The 23290-nt window shown below is 38.3% G+C and overlaps 1 protein-coding gene across 3 annotated transcripts in view; it reads right to left on the minus strand.

Annotated features, from left to right (window-relative positions):
- Positions 1 to 4993: 4993 nt before the first annotated feature.
- Positions 4994 to 23290, minus strand: part of LOC121672995 (tensin-3-like) — a 93203-nt gene continuing 74906 nt past the window's right edge. For 2 of the 3 annotated variants that reach the window (XM_042045985.1, XM_042045984.1), the window contains 8 exons: positions 22176 to 22304; positions 19745 to 19840; positions 16264 to 16341; positions 14502 to 14579; positions 10224 to 10392; positions 9164 to 9232; positions 8995 to 9021; positions 4994 to 8026 (listed from right to left, as the gene is read on the minus strand). In XM_042045985.1, coding sequence (XP_041901919.1) covers positions 7882 to 8026; positions 8995 to 9021; positions 9164 to 9232; positions 10224 to 10392; positions 14502 to 14579; positions 16264 to 16341; positions 19745 to 19840; positions 22176 to 22304 — 791 coding nt within the window. In that variant the 3' untranslated portion in view covers positions 4994 to 7881. The remainder of the gene's footprint in view (positions 8027 to 8994; positions 9022 to 9163; positions 9233 to 10223; positions 10393 to 14501; positions 14580 to 16263; positions 16342 to 19744; positions 19841 to 22175; positions 22305 to 23290) is intronic. The other variant, XM_042045986.1, reaches the window with a different exon arrangement.

Below are 23290 nucleotides of genomic sequence, written 5' to 3' on the forward strand. Positions count from 1 at the left end.
TTTTTCAAGGCTCAAGTTCATACTTTTTTTCATAGCATACCGTACTGCTAAGCTTCCTCTCTAAGGCATGTTGCTCTTCCTTTCTCAGTACAGCCAAAAGGACCTTGTGGATAGTGGGCAAGATTCCACACGGCTTTAAGAGCACACAGTTTTAAGGACACAAAGACCTCAAAAAAACAGCTCTGGAATGTCCCAAACACTTACAAACAGAGATACAGACAAGTCCAGAGATACTAAGTCAACGTCAGCTACTGCAATTCAATATAGAAGGAATGGGTCAAAGTCATGATTTTCTTGGTGCACACCCCTACAACTTTACCCACCTCAGAAATCACAATTCATAAATTTACCACAGTATTAATGTTCACAGGCATTTGCCAACAACTACTTTTCTAGTTTAAAGACAAGAACTTGAGACTGGATTTTTCCTCACAAGCATCTACCATTTTATAAATGATTCATCACCTCCCCTAAACAAAAATAAAAATCATCGAATCAAGTCTTGTGAGACATTTTACATTGCTTCACTTTTACAGAGATTCCATGACTTCAAACTCATGCAGGACTTTTTTAATCTTTCCAGTGCTTTCTAAAAATCTTACCTATTACATCTCAGCAACATCTTGCTTGAGTCTGAAAGCACAGACACACTTAGATAGCCTTACTGTGAACACAGTACTTTAAAAAAGCCTTTGTGTGACAGTGCACACAGTGTATACTCAGACTGCATGTCACTCAGTGAACTGGACTAAGGCATGAAAATATTCCGCACCTAACAAATGTATCAGAGGTAGGAGCAAGCAAAATTCTGAGCTATTCAACATTCTGAGTTATTCTAAAAAAATGAGGCACAAAAGTCCCAAGTTATAGTGAAAGGTGACTAAATATTACCATTGAAGAGAATCAAACCGTATTTGTTCCATTTTTTCTGAGAAACGGGTATGAATGGGTCCCATGTAAGAAGTAATACAGAAAAAATATCAAATCTGGATGTTCTCCAAATGGTGTGAGATCAAATATATATTTGACAGGAACAAATTCATATACAGGTTTCAGCACATGTATATACCATATACTGTAGTTTTGTCACTACGTGATCAATACCACCTTTAGGGATTTTTTTCATAATTGCCTTGTGACAAAACATATTGACACATGTTAAGACAGAGTTCCTCATAAAAATCCTTAGCAGATTTCTAAGTGCTATTTCAAATACCTGATACCTGGTACTTGTTCTGGAAAGAGACTGAAGTGGTCAGAAGTTGTTTGAGTGCTCCAACAAGGAAATTACCATCTTGCAGTTACTTTCAGGGATTTTTGTCTTTTTGTCAGTTGGAGCAAAACATGCTTACACATGAGAAGATGACTCCAAGTTTGCTGTAGCACTAAGTTACATGAATGTATCGTAACTATTTTCATATGCAGGGAGAAATTTGTGTGCTGTGAAGCTTCCTGCTGAAGTCTGAGAGCCTCCTCTCATCACTCACATATCCTAGGTATAAACAGTTACCATGTGCTTCAATGAGAGTTTCACATTAGCTTGCAAATAGAAAGGCTTGAAACTAGTACTTCAATCAACATAGTTCTGTTTGTTTTTAAAGCTGGATTATTCTACTGCAGTAAACATAAGCATGCAGGTCTCCTGGGCCAATTTGATTACCCATCCATAGAGCATTTCATCCAAGCTCGTTTTTCTGTATTTTCTTTCATACCTGCCATTGGCTTTACACAAAAATCATGACATATATAATACAGGTGGCAACAGCGAAAAATCCAAAAGTCAGATTTAGTAAGACTGGATATGAACAGTTGTAGATATTTAAAACAAAATTTGAGGACAGTATGTAACAGAAAATAAGTCATTGTGACATAAAAAGCTAATTCTGCTTTTTAAATAACTCTTCAAATAAATCTACCAAAGACATTAGAAGAATTTTACAATTATGAAAATGTACTTTAATGATTTTAAAGACTTAATTTTTTAAAAGGTCATGCAGAAATTTCAGGTGAATCCATTCGTAAACACTTCTTATCTTACTGGAAAGGGACCAGTGGTTAGTTGCAACCTTGAACATCTGCCATAAAACACTGCCAAACTTGTGTACCTAGAGAAGAAATCTTCATAAGGCAAAGCACCAGCTGTTTGTAGGTCACAGAATCATAGATCATAGAATGGTTTGTGTTGGAAACGATCTTAAAGATCTTTGCAAGGGCAGGAAGACCTTCCACCAGATAAGGTTGCTCAAACCCCAATCCAGCCTGGCCTTGAACATTTCCAAGGATGGGGGCGTCCACAGCTCTCTGCGCAACCTGTTCCAGTGCCTCACCACCCCCTAACTTACAGACTTCCTCTTCTAAACTTACCCTCTTTCTGTTTAAAACCATTACTCCTCTACCCATCATCTATCACTACACTGCCTGATAAAGAGTCCCTCCTCATCTTTGCTGCAGGCCTTAAGTACTGGAAGGCTGTGGTCTCCCTGGAGCCTTCATTTCATTAGGCTAAACAATCCAAACTCCCTCAGCCTGTCTTCATAGGTGCTTCAGCTCTCAGACCACTTCCATGGAGTCAGCATGGCTTCATTAAGGGGAAGTCATCGTTGATCAACCTTCTGTGATGAAATGACTGTCTTGGCTCAAGGGAAAGTGGTAGACATTTTCTTCCTGGACTTCAGTACGGCCTTTGATGCTGTCTTGGATAACACTCTCATAGACAAGCTGTTGATGTAGGGGCTAGATGAGCAGACAATTAAGTGGATTGAAAACTGCCTGCGTAGGTGGGCATTGACAGTGCTGATGAGCAGTGCAAGGTTTAGCTGGAGGCCAGCAACTAGTGGTCTACCCCAGGGCTCCATATTGGGTCCAGTCCTTTATAACATGGTAATCGATGATCTGGGTGGATGATCAGGCAGAGTGTATCCTCAGTGAGTTCGTCAATGACACAAAACTAAGGCTGAGGAAGCTGTGCAGCCTGGCAAAGAAGGCTCAGGGGGAACTCATCAATGTGTATAAATACAAGGAGGGTGCCAGGCTCTTTCCAGTGGTGCCCCATAACAGGACAAGAGGTGATTTTCACAAACTGAAACTCAGGAGGTTACCTCTGAATATCAGGAAACACTGTGAGGGTGACTAAAAACTACCAGAGATTGACCAAGGAGACTGTGGAAGTTCTACCCCTGGTGAATTCAAGCTGTTTGGGCAAATGGTTCTAGAGGTCCCTCTTTAAAAACAGAGTTGGACTAGATGATTTCCTTAGCTCCCTTCCACCCTCAACCACCCTGTGATTCTGCAAATATTAAAACATTAACATTGGTTCAAACACTTGTACTTTATGAGACACTAAATGTCTTCAAAGGAAGGGAACAGTTCCAGTTTGATATCCCTTGTAGTGACACGTAATGCAAATCCCTTCTCAGTTATTCAGCAAGATCCTTTAATACTCTAAAAGGCTCCCCTTTGCCCTCTTGGTAGTTTGCCAGATCTGCTAAGTCTCCTGAAAGCTTCCTGTTTCTGACTTTGGTTTTTAAGAACTTCTTTAGCTATTTGCCCTTGTAATTTCCTTTGTCCACACTGCCTGATACAGTTTACACTACTTGATGCTAGGTATCAACAGCAGAAGCAGATGAGGGATTTACTCTGCCTATCTGGTGAGCCAAGTTTTCTTGTTCCAAGGTTTTCTAATATAAATGTTTTAAAAATTACAAGGCAGCAGCTTCTGCCCCCTTTTTAAAGAGTCTGGCTGTATACTTAAAGGTCTCTCCAAAGAAATTATGTAACTGACAAAAAACAGCCTTTCAAAGACAAAAACACATAAAGGCCAAGAGCTGACTTGTTTAGCCTTGCCAAAAGAAGACTGAGGGACACAAGGGGGAGCAGATCTCTTGCTATGAATATCTCAAAGAGAGAACAGTTATTCATACTAAGAGAATACTGGCATATAAATACTGCATATAAACTAGTTGTGAATATCTCTAGGATGAATACTGAAAGCAGATTTTCTTCCACTGGAGCAAAGAGACTCCAGAGCAGCCTTCAAATGTACCCAAAAGCAGCCCATGTACACAATGGAATCCAGGTTCAAGGACAAGGGTTTAACAGGAGAGACTGGACTCTTGACACAGAAGATCCATTTTACTATTGCATCCTTGTCATCTGTTTCACATTATAACTCATTCTAATAAAAGATGAATACTTTTCATGAATAACTGTCACTTTACACCCACGCATAAACCTCACAATGGCCTGTAGTGATGAATGACAGTCAAGCATAATGAATGAAAAATTCCTGCCAGCGTATGCCTCATAAAAAAGGCATCTGCATGACACACCAGAGTTTATCAGTCTTGGAAATAATCCTGATAAAGCATGTATATAACTCAACCTTCACTGTGTGTCTGACGCACTGATTTTGTACCTATTTCAGCCAGGGGTTAAATTTCTCATGCCCTCTGGAAGGTTTTCCTTAAAAAGCTTGAAAGGTTTTCCTGTAAGCGCTGTGGAGGCACAGTTAGATGGGTACAATATCTCAGAAGAAGATATCATATTCCTCTTTCTTACACTGAATTATGCAATGCAGGCAATAGATACTTTTATACCATTATAACCACAAATTAACTAGGAAAATCATATGCTTTAAATGACTTGAACCACTAACACAGGCTCATGTGAAGTCCTTGAAAGAAATCTCAAATGTTTCTTAAAACTGAACCCCAGCACCCAAATTATTCTTAATTCATGAAGAAGGCTTTGCTTATTAGCTGATTTCAAATGCCAGATGGTAACTTTCATTCAGAACAGACTGCCCTGTGACAATTGTGTGGTGGATTTTCACATTTGTAGTTTTATCATAATTTGAAAGAGGTGGTATCTGAAGAGCAGAGAAAATGACTATACAAAGAATTTATAGACTAAAGACCTTTAGATGCTTCTTTACAGTTTCAAGAAAAAAGTGGAAATTTTCACTAGTAAGAAAAATCAAGAAAGAAACATTAAATATTGGATACAGTGAAACCATTTAATTAAAAACATGGCTTTTATCATTTTTGTAGTTCAACACTGTATGATTATAACAGTATATTTACTAACCACATTAATAGGAGTCTGGCTAAATATATGTGTCAATTTGCTGCCATTAGTTATGAAACTGCATATACACATCTACCAGAAATCTTGAAAGAAAGTGCTATATAAAGATTAGTCTTGTATTTGCCATGAACATATAAGTTTCATTAATATTTTTCTACACAGACTACATAATGGTACATACTGAACTATCTTGCTTTGTGCATTTTTAATTCATTAAAAAGCAAATGCCCGTGGCAATATACCATCCAAAGGAATGCAAAATAGAAAATCTCCCTTAGAAACAGGGTAACTTCTTTTTTCCCACTTAGCAAGTAGAGCTAAACTCCCAGAAAATATCACCAGGAGTGTCAGCATGCAATCCCTCATGCTTTTGATTTCAGCAGACCTTGAGAAAGCACAAGGAATAAAAAATAAGGTCCTAAATGGAAATGACAATACACAGGAAAAAAAAGACATTTTATTTTCAGCCCAAAGGCCAACACAGTTGTCTAGGAAAACACACTAAAATTTATTATCTACAGAAGTGGAAAAATATAGTAAAAAATTCCTCCGCATTTCAATGCTCACAACACACCAGATTAACATCTAATTGAGACTCAAGTCTACTTGAGATGTCAGCTGAAGAAATTCTCTGGGCTTCCACTGGGTGATGAGATTAGGCAACTGGAATCTTTGTACACCAAAAGAATCTTAAAAGAAAACTTGTTCTCATATTTTATAAAAGAAGTAAAGCTCTGAGAAGTAAGAACTGCAATCTTTTTTTGGATGGTACATAAACAATAGTAAGTAATATACCTCTGTGCCAAAAGAACAGAATTATATATTACAAATCAGAAGTACTTGCCTTTGTTGCTTCAATGGTAGCTACCGCACTTTGGATTGCTCCACCCTTCTACAGACACCCAACACCCACTCCTACTAATAAACCACTTTCTCATCCAAATACATTAAAATTCAGTAATTTCCTCTCTCTCTTCCTCATCACCTTCCTTTTAAAAAGCATAAAGTTATTTACACAAAATTGATAGTTACACAAATAATTTGGTAACACTTCAGCTATGGTCACTGAATAAGGTTTTAACATGGTCCTAATACTTCAGGAAATACAAAGAGAGCTGTTAAAAATCCTCCCTATTTTATACAGGACAAATGTAGTTCAAATTGGTGGATAAAAGGATTAAAATCTACAAGTGGGTAAAGTGGCTCATGTATCAACATGCAAAATACAGCATGCTATTTTATTCCTCAGGTTGTTAATATAATGTTGACAGCCACACATGAAAGAAATAGAAGCAATGAAATTTTTCAGCACTTGCCACACTAAAGTTGTATTATAACCATCAGTTCTCATACAGGGGGTCTAGTACTGCTCTTTTTGAGTGAATGGGAGCTACACAGTAGATCTCAGTGGCTTACTCTCCTTGTGCAGGCTTCCACTGTAACCTACTGCATCAATTTTCTGTAAAGCTAAGCAGCATTTCCTTATGCATTTCAAATATCAATGTGTTAAGAAAGATAAAGAGATATGTACAAGTGTGACGGATGTAGAAATCATGACATAAATGCTCTCAAGAAATGGGACAGAGTAACAAGATAAATTACATTCACTTTCAAATTCCCTAACTCGAGGAATAACAAATCAAATATAGTTCCTACAGGTTAAAAAAAAAAAGTTAAAAAATCCTCAAAACTCCAGCAAAATAATGGGGTAAAAGAATCCATAAATATAATTACATATTATGTAGGGGAATAAAACAGTATTGCAGAGGCAGAAAATGGGAAGTGCCTTGTCACTGTAAGACAAAAGACAAAATACCAGACTATTGTCTCCAGCAAGGCACAGGCTACACACACATTCACTTACACAAAATAGTGCTAAGGAGGCAAAGCTCAACATTGGTCTAGTTTAAGAATTATCTCTATGGCACACCAAGATCTGGGATCCACTACTCAATCTCTCACAGGTAAAAATGCATAAATATACAATTTTCATCTTTGCTTTTCCCTCATTTTCATCCTGTAATTACTAAAATGCTTAATCTTCCCTGCTTACTTCTCTGTATTAAAAAAAAATACAAAAAACCCCTAGCTACAGAACAGATTTTCACACTTTTGTTCTGCCACTTCTGCTCTACTGAAAAACTTTCAAACTAAAACAGCTCAGCCTTCTTAACACTAAATACAGAGCAATCTTCCTGAATATTCCACACTGCCACTCCTTTCTTACCAGAAATCAACTTGCACAAACCTTCTTTTCACATACATCTTCCCCTTTCTCCATTCAGTTCTCATCACTGATCACAAAGACATAAGGAAGAGCAAGCAGTCTTCCTCAGATGATCATTCTCCTAAAAACATGTTTGCAAGGCCTACAACTACAATTGCTGCAACCATGGCAAGTGCCTTTGTGGAGATTTTACAAAACATTTTCTGAACAAAAAAGTAGCGCAATCTATTAAGTATTTCTGCTCCAATAAATTATGAGAAACAGCATGTGAAGATATATTAGAAACCCATCAGGAGAAACGTTCTTCATTTATGCTTCATTCAGGTAACAGCTACGTGGGTTTGGGTGGCACCCAGCTTCTTTTGTTTTGTCCTCTGATATAAAAACATTTGTGAAGCATCCTGAAATAAAAGCCTGAGCTCTCACAAGCACAATACACAGATCATCCTCTGCTTTCCTTATTGGGAATGACAATATTCAGATATTGTTACTGAATAGCCTTTCTCCCTCTCACAGTGATTTCCTTTGGTGAAGTCAGCGATGAGCTCTGAATCAAGGATGGAAAGGCATCAGATCTTCTTCTGGGATCCAATCATGACCTTTGATACAAAGTTCACAATGGCACTGGCAGGTTGTTCTGGATCATGTTCTGCAAAGAGGTGGCATACGTTGTCTGTGGCACTGCCTTGCTTCCTGGCAATGAACCCAAACACTCTGCAAGGGCAGCAATCACAGTATGTCAAGAGAACTGACAGATAGGCATTGCCTCATTTCATAAAACAGAAAAGATACTGCAGAAACCAAGCACACAAAGCAGACTTCTCTGTTCTGACGGACAAGGTTCCATGTGACTGCTAAACACAATGGTCCAGATGGACCAGCCAGCTCAGAAAAGAATCAGGAAAGGAGACTGACCCCTTCCTTCTACTCTGTTTATATGGCATCGTGTGCTGTTTTGCTGTCAGAGACATGCTGCTGAGCCTGCGGACGTATTTAATCTGATTCAATACTGCTGTTCTCTTACCTACTTTGGGGGGCTCGTAGTGTGGTGTGTCAGGGACTGCCCAAAGAGAGGTTTTTGAGGGCCACACACCTTGGTGGACAGAGTATTGGAAAAAGGATTTAAGCCATCTATTTGTGTTCCTTTCCAGAAACACAAATGCTGAGCCTCTCTGTTTTAAGTTACTTCTTTGGATTAACGGGTGACAACGTTTGCCTCCAACAGAAAACACTTTGCAATCCACAGGTAACAATGAATTTATGCCACACACTAATATTACCAGGAGTGTTTTCATCTATGTAGCGAGGGAGGGATTTTTTTAAAGCTATCAGTCTAAGTGAGAAAAGTTTGTGTTAAGTCTTGCTGGACAGGTGGAACACAAAACTGAGAGGCAAATAGCTCTAACTTTTGAAACCATAGTCAAATCACAGACCTGCAATCTAAACAAACCATGCTAGCGCTGGCTCCAGACATCCCACCACCACCGATTACATAATTAGGCCCCAACTTGCAAAGGTGTAAATGAAGTAACCAAAGTCTAATTACAGAGGGCTGAGAGACTTTAGTCTCTGAACAGCTTGCTTTCCCTTCCACATTTCAAACAAAAGTAATTTATAACACCAAGAAACTGATCACTTTAATAATATTCCTATAACATTCAGTTAAAAGAGACTCCACTTACTTTGCAGAAAGGCCATCTTTCATCCACCTTGTCCATTAACAAAGCAGTAAAAAAACATAGAATGGAGAAATAAAAATGAAACCTATGTTAGTTTTGGTTTGTTTGCTGGGTTTTTTTGGTAGATCAACAATACAAATAACATATTAAAAATACTACTTGTCATACTTACTTTCTGTCCTGTGGATCCAAAGCACAGAAAATAACAGTATTGACTGAATAATGTCTCCGGAAAAAGAGTCTGGATAGGAAGAAATAGAACAAATTTCAGAAACAGTTAAGATGCTTAGAATTCTAAACAATAAACAAATCTGAAAAATAAACTCTATTTAGTCTTAATTTAATAAAGACAATATATTCCCTTTGCTCTCTCTGAGTGACTTTGAAAGCCACCTGAACTGCTCCAACCAAATAAATACGTATTTAAAATACTAACATCAAGTTTTTGAAACAAAGGAAAACTGACTCTCAAGCTAAGAAAAAGGACTAGGAGCATGAAATGTATTTTTTCTAAAAACTGGCCATTTAGTTTCTATTTTAGTGGGAGAGAAAACTTCGTGGAACCTGTGAATAATTTGATCATACTATGTTTCAAAATATTCACACTCCTAGGCATTACAATTAAAGGTTCTGTGATCTGCTACAAATCATTGTAAACCCCATGGAATTAAGAAGTCTGGCACTTCTTCTTTTTTAACCTACAATAAATTCCTGTTGTCCTTCCTTTGTTATTGTCATTTTTGTAATTGAAAGAGTTTGTAGTAGCCTAACTAGCACCTAGAACAAATTATAAATTGACTTTTTATCATAGTTTTTTATAGGCTATCCAAAACACTGTTTCAGATCCTGGAGATACACATCATCTGCTTAAGTCAGCTCTGTTCAGTGATACTGGTGAAAGACATCATGAAGATAAATTATTTCACTGAACAGGCACAATATCAAATGCTAGCAAAGCCATTACTTTCCCTTTTTATAAGAAATAACAATAAAAAATGTCATATCAAAGTGACCTTCCAGAGTTAAAATATGCCATGTGTAAATAAAGCCCACAGTTTAAAAGATATATTTTCCTGTACTGCAGCCATCTTACACAGTCACCATCATTCCTATAATCCTAGTATCCTCTGAGACAGAGATTGCAAAATGTAACTAGGAACGTCAAATCAACAGTGGCCAACACTTGATAGGGACAGGGACAGATATTCTCGTCCCATCCTTCTTTCGCTTACTTTCTTTGATTATCCGTCAGTGTGATTCCCTGAGCAGACACCTTGAAATGGACAACGGTTGAGACAGGAGAAGGATCTTGCATCAGGGTCATGCTCAAGGCTTTCTGTACTGCCTGGTAGCCTGTGAGGGACTCCATCTCCACTGAATTCAGGTACCAAACGTTACAAGCTGTAATGGAAGAGAGGTAAGACTTTGAGAGGTCACAGGCCTTTTGCTCTCCCTTTGGTTTTAATACCTTTATATCAAAGCCAATGACTATATTTATCTATTACCCATAGATACCCTGAAATTTAAATAAATACAAGACAGCACTAGAGAGTACACTTGTAGGTAGTACTGGAGCAAAGGTATTCCAGAGAGGAAAGAATGGGGATATTTTGCTTTAAAGTTCAAATACATCAGCCAGTAAGAAAATACACATTTGCAGCATACATTCACATGTTCTACAGTTTCAAATGGTATTTGAACTATATTCAAAGAAAACAATTCACTTGACTGGCACGATAAGAATGTTTTCACACCAAAAAGAACTGAGGGTTATTGAAAAGCTCATTTCTCATTCATTCCGTAGTGTTCTGTATATTTAATGATTTCAGGGCAAATAAAACAATTTCCACACTGATGAAAATTACTACATATATTTTTAGGCCTTTTCTTTATTTCAGCATGCACTTACTTCTAAAAGTACTATTCCTCTTCTAGAGATATTAGCAACTTCTGAAATATCTCTATAAAATAGATAATCATTGGTTTCTAAGGCTACCAGTTACTTTTTTTACATGGTTTCATATCAATCTGCAGCGAGCACTAGGAAAATATGTATTAATATTATATAACTTTACATAGTAGTTCTGTACTACTGTAAAATACTACAAAGTACAGTGCCATCTACAGTATAAACTATTATTATTATTATATAGTATTAACAGAATCACTCACATGCTTACTATGGGACTGTGGTATAAAGTCAAATTTACAAACAAATTTAAGAACAAGCAAGAAGGATTATGCACATCCATAGCTAAACACTAGTACCAAGAGATTTTGTGTTGGTAAAAACATTTGTGTAGGTATCCAGGACAAACAACTGTCAGTTGACACATACAAACTACCATGGTTATATTTCATTTGTTTAGCAGTTTCGTTTGGCTTGCCAACGTTACTATGAAAGCAAAGATTAAATTAAATATAACAGTTTCTCTTTTTATATGGCTATTCTGTAATCTGTCTTAAGCTTTCTCCTATGACTATTTACATAAAATTATAGAGCTAGACACTGGCTAGCTCAAAACAACCAACAGTTAAAAACTGCGTAAGCCTAAGTTTGATTCCAGCATAATGATCAGCCCAGTAACTTCAAGCTCTGGAGTCCATCAGTGAAAGAAGGGATCCTGAAATTTCATTTATTTGATTTGCCAAGTGTAAAATTTCAAAAATGTATTTGTGCATTGCTCTGAAAGTTCCAATAACTTTTGCTTGACTCAATCACAATTCATGCACAGAGGGATTTAAGATGACGAGTAGCAACCCAAAACTGTTATGAACATTCCAAACCATAAGCTCTCTTCTTCTCACCTCATTACTGTGTATGGTTGGTACAGATCTAAAGCTCTTCACTATCCTGTGAGTCTTTCCCAGAACAGGAAGCTTCCCTTCTTTCATAGCCACACAAATCAGAGTCCCTTCCTCTTCTGCCACACAGTGCATTGCTGTCAACAGACTGTTTTCAGGTTTTGTTTCTAAATGAAATTTCCAAGCATTTTATCTAGATTGCCCTCAAAGTAATAGTTCAAACACCAGTTACCAAATACAGTAGATTGCTTCTGTAGCACAAAAAATAATAAATGAAACCTTTTACCAAAGTGTTGCAAAGTGAAAACATATCAGCATAAAAAGGAGAGGAAAGGTAATGAGAAACACTGAAAGATTTCTCATTTAGGAACATCATGCATGGTCTGACAAGGTATCAATAACAGTAATCCCAGAGAAACCATACTCCAACCTAGAACAAAAGGAAGACCTTTCGTTCAGTGCAGCTGCCCTGCAATGTTGCTGCTCTCATCTTTCACAGGTGACATTTTGGAGCACGTCTGTGCCACCAGCAACAGCTTAACAATGCTGCTTTTAGACTGGAAATGTCCTTTGTTCAGAATGCTTAGTTTCTTGACTGTATCAGTGTAAAGAGAAGTTAAGAACTGCAATTTATTTGGGCAGAAAATTTTGTTGCTGAACAGGAAAGTTAATAAAGCAAGGTGAATTCTACTAGGGAAAAGCCTCTTATTTGTATGGTTTCTAGTCTTCAACTGTCAGTGTCTAAGAAGCAAAGGATTTCTAGTCAGCTTCAGCACTTAGATAGAAACTGGAAATGCTCATTAGGTTTTTCAGGCAGCTATAAAAAATAATCCTTCTAGGAAAACACATCATTTTTTGCTTGTGCAGTGAGAAAAGTGTGGGTAAAGAAGGGCAGGGAGAAAGTGTTTCTGCTTTAAAGTTTCTTTGAAAGGACTCAGTTTACATGTTTTGAGTCTGCACTTCAGTGTTGAACTCCACAATTTGAACGCTTCTGTGAATGGAAAGGGACCCCTGATGTATCAAGGCAAAAAAAAAAAAAAAAAAAAACAAACCTCTGAGAACCTCTCATAGCTAATTTATCTATTTGGGTTCTAAAATCCTTGTTTAAAAACAACAAAAACAACAAAACAGGTTAAAACCAAAAGTACTAAGTACCCTAATGATCCATAATATGACAGATCTCATGTAGAGTTATCTGACTACTGCCCCAGCTGAAGAACTACTTCTTTTTTTATGAAAAGCATTGTCCGAGCAAGGAGAAACCAACATTTCTTGAAAGACAACACATGCCCCTTTTGATGGCTTTTCTAGAAGTAAAGTGCTACAAAAAGTTATTCTCGTTTTTTTCCCTGTTGGCCACAACAAACACCAACCAGTGAGCCAGCACACGCTCACTCGCAGCACAGCCTCCCAAAGGTTTGCCATTCCCTCAGCCACACATGCCTGCTCAATTAGAGCGCTCAATTAGAGCACTCAAAATGGTGCTTCACATTTAAAGTTGAAGCAGACTGCTGCACAAGCAAGGAGCAACACTCTCTCCAGAGCTGGCCAGACAACTGCCCCTTCAGAAGTGCTCTAAAATGCATGAGGGCAATGAGGCAGCATTCTTAGAAAGGCATGCTTTGCCACAACACTCACTTGTGGATCCAGTGGTAGGCTAAACTCGAAAGAAAGTGGCAAAGGTAGTGTATTCCTGTGCTCTAACGGCACTAATTGGGTGACTTCTGGGGAGAATTCATAGCAACCTGAAAACCAAGGACCATGGGAGAGCATGGGCAGGTTCCCCTGGACATGCCCACTGTACAGCAGAGTAACACAGTGGCTGCATTTCTTCTAAGGACAACCTTAAGATTATGCAGGAATACTCACAGCATTGTCCAATACAGTGAGTTAGGATGCCACCACACTTTTTCAGAGAGGCTGTTTAACTAGCTCTCTGGATCAGCTGCACACTAACAAAGCAAATAAGAAGCAGAACACATCTCTACACAGCTGTTGCCAACACCCCACGTTTGAGAGCCATACAGATGGTAACAATGCATAGCATCATATCATTTGGAGGTACTCTGGTCATGGTTCTTCTGTCACATCAAATAAGCTTGTGGTAACACAAGTCAACTTGCCAGAAATGGTGCTGCATTACACACAAGAATCCATAGAAACATCCAATGGAAAAGACACATGACATTTCCTAGTAACATGCAGCACCAAGTGAAGTACAGGGAATTGTTCTTTTTTTTCAGATTGATGCAACAGTAAGCATTTTGCAGTGGTATTGTTAACCCCTATGATGAGAACTTAACCCTAACTGAACACCTTCCTTAGTTGGCTTTTGCAGACCTCACACATAGTTCTTGAACCTTTGCAACCACAGGTTGAAAATATCCTCTCAAAGTTTATCAGTTATGAAAGCAATATCCTGCTTAAAAATTGCCACGCTTGAAGAAACCTATGTATACCTCATATTCTCATAAGACACATGACTAGAAACCAACTACAGGGTTGTAGAACTTAGGAACTGGTTGCAGAAAACAGAAAGAACACGGTACATATCCTCACAGTGCCCTTTACACTTCCTACCCAGTGCTCTAAATTTAACTGCTACCTTTACATATCCTTCAATCCAGTCTAAGCTTCAGCTTCTCCCAACCTGTAAAATGCAAACTTTGGTAACAGTCAAATACAAGGTTAAAAGTTTAACAGACCTGCACCCTGCTTGAGAAGCTCCGCAGCTGAGTTTGCAGCAGTTTGTGGAGAAGTTTCTGCTATCTCCTCCAAGGGATCTGCAAACAGAAAACACTGTCCATGTCTTGTATGGACTTGAATCAACAAATCAAAGTCCACAGTCAAGTATGAGCTTAGCATTTGTAACTGTGATCTCATCTACTGGACAAATCTTGGCCAGAAACATGAAACAACCTTTTATTTGCAATTATAATCATTTATGTAGGCTTTGTGCTGCATCAGGCTTTTTTGCCTCAAGCACCACAAGCAGGATGCTTAACCTTTATTTCCTGACAATAAAAGACATAACATAGGCATATGCTGCAGGGACTCACATGATGACACATTAAGACAATACTTATAGCTATATTCCCTCACTACAACCTGAAAAAAATTTAAATAGTGTGATTTTAATGATCTCATTTGATTTTTATAACTTACACTGATTTATACAGAAAGACTTTGTGTTGCCATGATTTTGATTCAGAGGATGGCAACATAATTTTCTTCTTAAGCTGAAAAAACCCATCTAAACCATTAAGACAGCAGTAGAACGTTTCCCTCCCAATTGTTTGTTAAAAGTAGTAAGAAAACTGTCCCCCAGCATGTTATTTCAGGTATATAAATGCATGTAAAAAGGTCTCACTTACTGCTGCATTTAGCATGAGGTATGCTGTCTTTGAGTATAATCAAATGAGGAAGAGAGCCATAATACAGTTTTTGACACTATTCACATGTCTAGAATTACAGTTATATAAACATTTAAAATACTTCAGGCACTGTATCCTGTCATTAACCACAGAAGATCATCTTAAAATGCATGATCAAATCAGATTAATAAATCCAAAATAAAATTTCACTGTGGTATGTTTATTCAAGACAAGGCAAATGCTTTAGTCCTGCACCTCTGGAGGAACAGAGTAAGTTTTCCATCTTCAGTGAGGGGGATAAAGAGAACAAGCCCACCTCCATACTGCTTTGCCATATAGATGCATGAGATCTTTTGTCACATCTACCACAGCATATTTTTGTGCTAAAATAGTGTCATTAATGTATTCACATAAATCAAATGCTATTTTTGTACATTAACATACCATTTGTAACAAAAGTTTAAAGGGGTCATTCAAAAACCACAAGAACATTTAATATTGCAATAATGTGTCTGGGGTTAACTTAATGTGGGAAAATATCAGGCAACTTAATTACTGGACAAGCATGAGCATTTTGTTTTTGTCTTAGAGTGGTTTATGAAATCAGTATAAGCAAAATTAGAATCATAATCCCATGAAGCAACATAAGACTTTCTGATAATTTACTTAAACAAATTTGAACCTGTGTAAGTTGCTACATTCTTCCTGCCAGTGCTGCACTCAGGGCACTATCTGCTCTCTATCTACTTGTCCTTTTGCTATCCAGACCTGAATGAGTGGTTAAATCTAACCATACACTGGCATAATGTCACGTCTGAGAAGTACATTTGTCTTCCTACATGGTAAATTACTGCATGTATTTCCATGATGCATATATGTTTATGACTGGAATATCACGGTACCAGCACGCTCAGAACCACACTTTGGATAACGGTCATCACCAATACTGAAGAATATCTTTTACAACACAGCTTCCTCCTTGGTGCATTTTTGCTTAGATCTCAACTTGTGACACATTCACCTGTCTTCAGACACTGACACTTTGAAGCAAAACTTGGCTGGGAGTATCTCTTCTGTACTTCAACAAGCATACCTCTGTCTGGGATGAGGAGCTTGCAGGGCAATGCCAGTGGAGTGATGGAATGCTGGTACACCAGAGCTGTTAAACTCCCTGTGGTCAGAAAAGTAACAAGACATGCACAGTTAACTTCATGGACAACAAGAACGCATAAGTTATGTTTGCTCTCAAGTTAGAGTAAGGGCCCCTTCTGCTTCCCTTTAAAAATCTCTTGGGACCTAAGCCAAGATCATCTTGAACTCATTAATCACAATCATATGCTTCCTTTCCCTCTTAAATACACTGCTTAGATCCTAACCTAAATGTCTGTGCTTCAAATGGAGAAAGCACAAAAATGACAAAATCAATAGCATATAGAAGTCAGTAAATTCTTTCCAACGCTCTTAACTTCTGCTACATCAAATGTAGTAAAATCTTAGAAAGGTGGTAAGAGCACAAGAGGTCACTTGTGCTATATGATGAGGTAAAAAAGAGCAAGTTCTACCTCTTAGCCACCTAGTCTTCATCAGCTAGTGTTCTGTCTACATGCATCTCTATTTTGTACTTCTAAAAGTATAAAAGATGGTCCAGGTAAAACCTCTTCCATTCAATGCAGCAATGATGTATGTAGCATTCTCTATTAAATGATTCTTCTTTTCTATTCAAAGTCACTCTTGCAATTTGGTCTTGGCTTAACTGAAGTAATTCAACATTAGTTATCTCTGATATTAGCATGTGAGACTATAAGGAGTGAGAGGAAGGCATAGTATTCATCAATCTGTACAAAAAGCCATCCTTCGATCCCATTTACTAACAAGCAGCAAACGTTCTAACCATGTGCTGGAGAAAAATCTCAGTTCAACCATAACAAACCTCATTTTTACAGTCCATCAAAAATTTCTTTGAAATGGAAAGATGACCCAATTCTACAAGTGTCTTACAGAAATGCAAAAACTGATTGATACTGTTAGTCTTTCACTGTCTTACCCATAAACATGTGCAACAGTGCCTGTTCAACTACTTTGTAAAGCAGTTTTGAGGCTGTGTCCTGGGATACAATGTGGGGTGTAACCAAGTTATGTACTCTATTTCCATCTACATAATTCTTGATGAACTGTTAATGCTGGGTCATTTGCAACAGCTGCCCAGTGCACACCCAACCCCTCAGACTGCAAGCTGGGTGTTAGATAAGGGAAAACAGGCAAACCCTGCAAGGCAATGTTTCCTGGTCTTCACAATTAACTTGGCCATGGTAACTACACCTATCCTGAGGGGGTCATCTCTGCTTGGAGGCCACCCTGGACTCAATGGCCCTAGCAAGAATGGACAACTGCAATGACTCAAGAGTATTACATCATTCTATTGTGAAACTCCCCATCCTGAGGGAGGTACCACCTGAACCTGACTGTATATAATCTGGGGTTTTGGGGACTTGGGACAGCACTACCATTGCTCAACAGACCCAGAGGAAGACCAGAATTCCACAGGACCACCACTTTCAACAAGACTGCAATCATCACTTCAGTAGGACTGCAACCACTGCTTAATCAGACTGCAACCATCACCCAGACCAACAAGGTGCAAGGCTGTACTCTTGACTTTGTGGGTTTAAGCCAGTTTTTCTGTATCGTTGCATTTACTGTAATCTTTTTTATTAAATTGTAACTCTGACCTGCTCTCAAGGTATTTGTGTGGGGTTCACCTCTCACTGTGGTTTATTTTCAAACCAGCACAGGCTGTACACATTGAAAGACTAGGAGATGTTCAAAGTAAATGACTAGTAGGGTTGCATAAGTGCCTAAACAGGTACTTCAAGATTGAGGTAGGAACGGACTAAAAATTCTAATTTAAGATACGTCTCATGCCAAACACTGATAAACTTCAATCCACCTTTATTTTAAATACGACTTTCATTTTACATCTGTTAATTTTATGGTAGATGACCCTTTCACAGGTGTATTTGATGTATGTGACAAGGCCTGTAACAGAGGGTGGGAGGGCGGCAGGATGACCTCTGGGTAGAGTCCAGGGGCTTTTCATGCCAAACACAACCCGTTCCAGCAGACCCACTGCAGGGCACCTATAGAAAAAAGGTTTGGTGAGACACAGCAGAGGGAATGCCATGGACAGAGGAGGAGAAGGAGATGCTCTGGGTATCCAAGTTTCCATCCCCACCCTCTGGAGGACCTCGCAATGGAATAGATGAGACTTTTTCTGTGGTTGACAGAGAGCACATGCTGAAACAGATTTTTTTCCCCACAGGATGGCAGCCTATGGGGAAAGCCCACATCCCAGGAAGGAAAAACAGGGAGAGGGATGAAGCAGCAGAGGAACTGTTCTGTAATGACCATATGTGAGGAGTCTGGAAGGAAGCAGTGAAACTGAGCTTGGAAAAGGGGAAGAAAAAGTGTTATTTAATACTTTGTTTCTCATGTTAAGGAAACTTCCCTGTCTGACCATCCAGGAGCCACTCTGGCAGTCACTCTTGCATCACCTGAGCTGGTACTCAAAGCCCCTTCACAGCTACGTACCCCACACTTACAGTCAGACATTTCCTCACTAGCTCAACCCCAGGTTTCCCTTAGCAGAGTCTCAGATGTCCAGATCCTTAAAATAATTGAATTTTGATGCAACAACTCAAAAGCAAAATAACAGCACAAACTGGGTGCCTCTGAGGAGGGATACCCTTACAGTCTAAGGGCAGGAAAGTCTGGGGGCTGTTGGCTGCTGCTGCGTCTCTTGAGTGTCTGGTCACCTGGCCACACAGGTCCCCGGGTCCTTTGTTATGCAAAGGGTCAGCAGGTCATAGCCTCTTGCCTGGGACAGCCATAGATCAATCTGCAGTTTGCACTTCCAGCTTGCAAACCCAGATACCTGCACTGAATGTATCCCTCAACATCTGACTACCTGAATATTGATTTTAATTGGAAAAATATTGAAACAGTTTTCCCCGAGTTTCTTTTGCCCTGTAACTGGTTAGCATCTCCCTGTTTTCATCTCAACTCATAAGCTTTCTCATCCTATTTTCCCCTCCTACTGCAAATCAGTGGAAAGCAAATGAGCGAACAGCTAGGTAGGTCTTTGGCTGTTTGCCATTACAGGTATTGCACTTCCATCATATTATATTAGGTAGGCTTACAAAGCATAATGTACTTTGCGAATGTCTCACTCTGGTGTAATTTTTAGCCACCTTATATGCAGCATAAATATAACACAGGACAGAAGGTCCTAAATCAATTAGGATTATAAGAGTGATCTAGTTCAGCTTTCTGCAGCAACATTGGTATTAGTAGACAAGCCTGATTGTTTGAAGCTTGGTCCTATACATCTGTGCTAGAGTGCCCTGCACACCTGCTTAAGGTAAATGTGTACAAGGCTCCTGGAACCCTGGAATGGGCTCCTACAGAAGTCATCAGGATTCAAACAAAGCAGTCTCTCATTTGTATTCCATCCAAGTCAGCACTGGCAAATGCCAACTGCTTCCATTTTCTCTGTCCCTGTGATGCACAGTACTTACCAAAATATGGTTCATTCGAGCATCCTTTCAAGCGTACCCCCTTCTGAGTACATTCAATCAGAAAATGCCTTACAAGTTCATTTGACAAATCTCCAACTGTGTTGAAAAAGAAAGCTCACAAAAATAAGCAATTAGCAGACAAGTCTTACAAACTAGGTCTTTATGAAGCAGTTTTGCCACATTACCACCAAATGTTTTATATGCAGAATGCAAAGAATACAATTAGACCTACTCTGCAAGTTATGAGATGTATTTAAAAGGCCATTTTGCAAAAAACAAATAAGCAAACAGCTCACTTTACACAGCCAGAGGAATGGGTTTATATTCTTAAGTGTCTGACATGCAAATATACACTGGTGTCCAAAAATGTCCAAGTATGGTCCCAGCTGCAGACAGGAAAAGAAATTTGGAAAATGAATGGTTAGAAATTTTGATGCACTTGCCCATTCAAAGAACTTGTATCCAAAGTGACAAGAAAGTAGAAGTATGAAAAAATATTCCAATTTCCAGTGACATTTCTGTTCACAGGAGTTCTCCAGATTAAAAGAGGAGTAGATTTAGCTACACAAAGGTAATGATGGCATTTCTCTCAGCAAATTTTAAAGTTTCCAAATGTTTGCAGCTTTATGCTATGTCTCTGCTCCTGAAAACAAACAATTACATGAAACACTAAGGTTTCACTAGATTTTAAGACAGTTTTTATCTCAGGATTCTAAGACAAACCGAAATTGCTGAGTTGGATGTAAAGAGGAGATTCAAAGTCCAGGAGACATATAAAAATTCCCTTGAGATTTAGCATTCTTTTAAGTATATACATACATATGCAGATATATAATTAAGACAACTTAAATATTTCTTGAAAGATGGATTCACAGTACGTCATACCTGACTACAAACCAAATCCTTCTCCAAATAATTAAAAGGTTATTTCATACCAACAGGACAAAGCTATCAAACCATTCAAACCTTAACGAAAAACCTACAAACACATGTGCTCCTTTGATCTATCAGGAAACACTTCAAGAGTTGACTTCCAGGCTAATACAGATGAACGCATTAACATGGACAGCAGAAACCTCTGTGCAAGCAAGTATTACACTTAGCACTTTTTCAAACAGCTTAGTGTTTGTTGTTACGTGCTCACAAAACTAAAAATAAATGACTACAAGGTATGTGCGAAAGGGAAGCCTGGAAAAAGAAACCCTACAGGAAACTGAACCAATCTGTGCCTTCTGGGATTAAACAGTGGAAACGAAAAAAGCTAAGTATCATGAAGTGAGAAGTGGAAGAATGCTACAGTCTTACTACTATTTGCCTGTCGTTGTTCTAACATAAACTGTCTCTTAAAGGCAGGCAGAGTTTGAACTTTCATGTCTTCCTGGACTTCACCAATGATTATAAAAAAATATTACTAAAAACACCTACAAGCCACTTTCAATTTGCCTCCTACTTGTTGCTATCACTACTCCAGTACATCTATGCTGTGTTCATTACGTAAGTCATTGAAGTGGTTCTGCTGATGTTTATTGGCAACAAAAAGGACTACATGGCAAGTTGTTATTAAAAATTGTTTCAAGATACCAGATTAAAACAGAATTTCAAAGTGTTACTGTAATAGAGGTGAACTGCTAACCTTGCCCCAGAGTAAGCAAATCCAAACCAACAGCAAAACAAAAAACCAAACCAAAACAGCCAAAATCATACTTTCATAAAAACAACACTAAGAATAAATGCTTTCCTGTAATCTTAGTTGCTTACCTAAACAGTCATTATGTACTAATGAAACATAATAAGCTTTGTAAAAGAAAAACAGCAGCAATAAAAACCACTCCACTAACCTTGCAGTAGTACAAATGGAACCAAGAACACTACAGATATTGGCTGCTGAGTTTCCACATACCAATTACTGATTTCTGCATGTTCTTCTCATTTTATGTTTCACAACCAACAGGCACAAGTTATATATGGAAGCACTGGAGCTGACAGAGTAAGTATACAAATCACCACTTCTTTTAAACAATTATCCTTAGGAAATCTCTTCAGATTAATATCTGAAGTAGAACTGTGTCAAAACAAAACTTTGGCATCAAAAATATTCAGCCCTCCAGCTGAGAGAAAACTTTACATTGTAGTCTGTGAATCAAATGCAGACTTCTGACTGCTAGGGAAGACCAATTGCTGAGATGACACTGATTTTCTATTAGGTTGATGAGGTACAACACATGCACAGCCACAACACACATACATTTACAAGTCATGGTGAAACCATACAGTACAACAGGCATCATCTCCAGTCTCACTTAACAACGCATCAAATGTAGTCTGCAATTCAAGTTGCACTTACAAGAAGAGGGGAAAATTCCATCATTTTATTACCCAGCAATAAGGACTACCTACTATGTATAGCTTGTTTAATAACATACAGAATTACCTTTCTTTAACTGCAGCACAGAAGGAGGTGGTGTGGCAACTTTCATAGCTAGCCCATAGGCTCCTCGGAAAGAATGACTGTCTCGAACAATGAAAGACCCAGGTTCCTTTTCCTTGAGAACAGCAATGGCTGCAAGAGATTCCAGCAAAGAGACAGAAAAACAGTTCAAGAACAATGCACATAGTCAAAAAGTACAGAAGTGCAAATGTATAATGAATAGGACACCAGAAGAAGTAAGATCTTTTCCTCTATCATCACTGCTGTACAACAAAATACCATCAATCATATTTGTGGGACCCAAGTGGAAACATCTTGTTCAAATCTCACAGATACTTATTTTAAAAGAAGCCTGAAGTACAGAACCCTACTGATTTTTAAACTGAGAAGGGTGCTCAGGTCTCACATTCCTACAACCAGTGCAAGAGCAAGTCTACTCCTGCTTAGATTTTGTCAACTTGTTAAAAGACTCCATAGCTCTCTGTAATTCCCACACTGACTAGACAGCACTGTTTTTCACTTCCTATTAAGCCTCAACAGGCAGAACAGATTAATTTCCATCCACCAGCAATTTTTTGTCCCTGCAAAGCCACCTTACTGCCTTAGGAGTTTTAAAGCAAAGGAAGGAATGTAAGTGTGTATTTTGCTCTTTGACTTTGAAATATTTTTCATCTGTATTCTGGGAAACACTTGCAGGGAAATTGCTGCTGCTTTGCACAAGTCAGTTGCAGACTTTGAAATCTAGTAGCTCAAAATCTTAAACTTACTTTGAAAACAGACACAAAGTTAATCTAATGATTGATCTTAATAAAATTTTTGTACTTTGCTTTCTTTCCTCCCCCATAAACTTTTTAGAAATACTTGTTTATACTAGTATACTTTGTTTCTAGAATTCCTAACCATCGGCAATCCTTCAGAGAAGCCCTAGAAAAAGCCCAAATTTGATGCTGGACTCCTTAATTGACTGTTCACACAGAACATGGATATTATGCATACAGGGCACAAAGGCATATTTTGCAAGCCCTGAGCAATGTTTATAAAGCAAAGGTTCTTTTCATGAAAAAAGAGGAAGTTCAAAAAAAAAAAAAATCAGGAAAATGCAGACATAATTGTCTCTT

Source organism: Corvus kubaryi, unplaced genomic scaffold (genome assembly GCF_017639235.1).
Source record: "Corvus kubaryi isolate FWS band 111438036 unplaced genomic scaffold, C.kubaryi_AGA036_p1.0 65076, whole genome shotgun sequence".
Taxonomy (NCBI): Eukaryota; Metazoa; Chordata; class Aves; order Passeriformes; family Corvidae; genus Corvus; species Corvus kubaryi.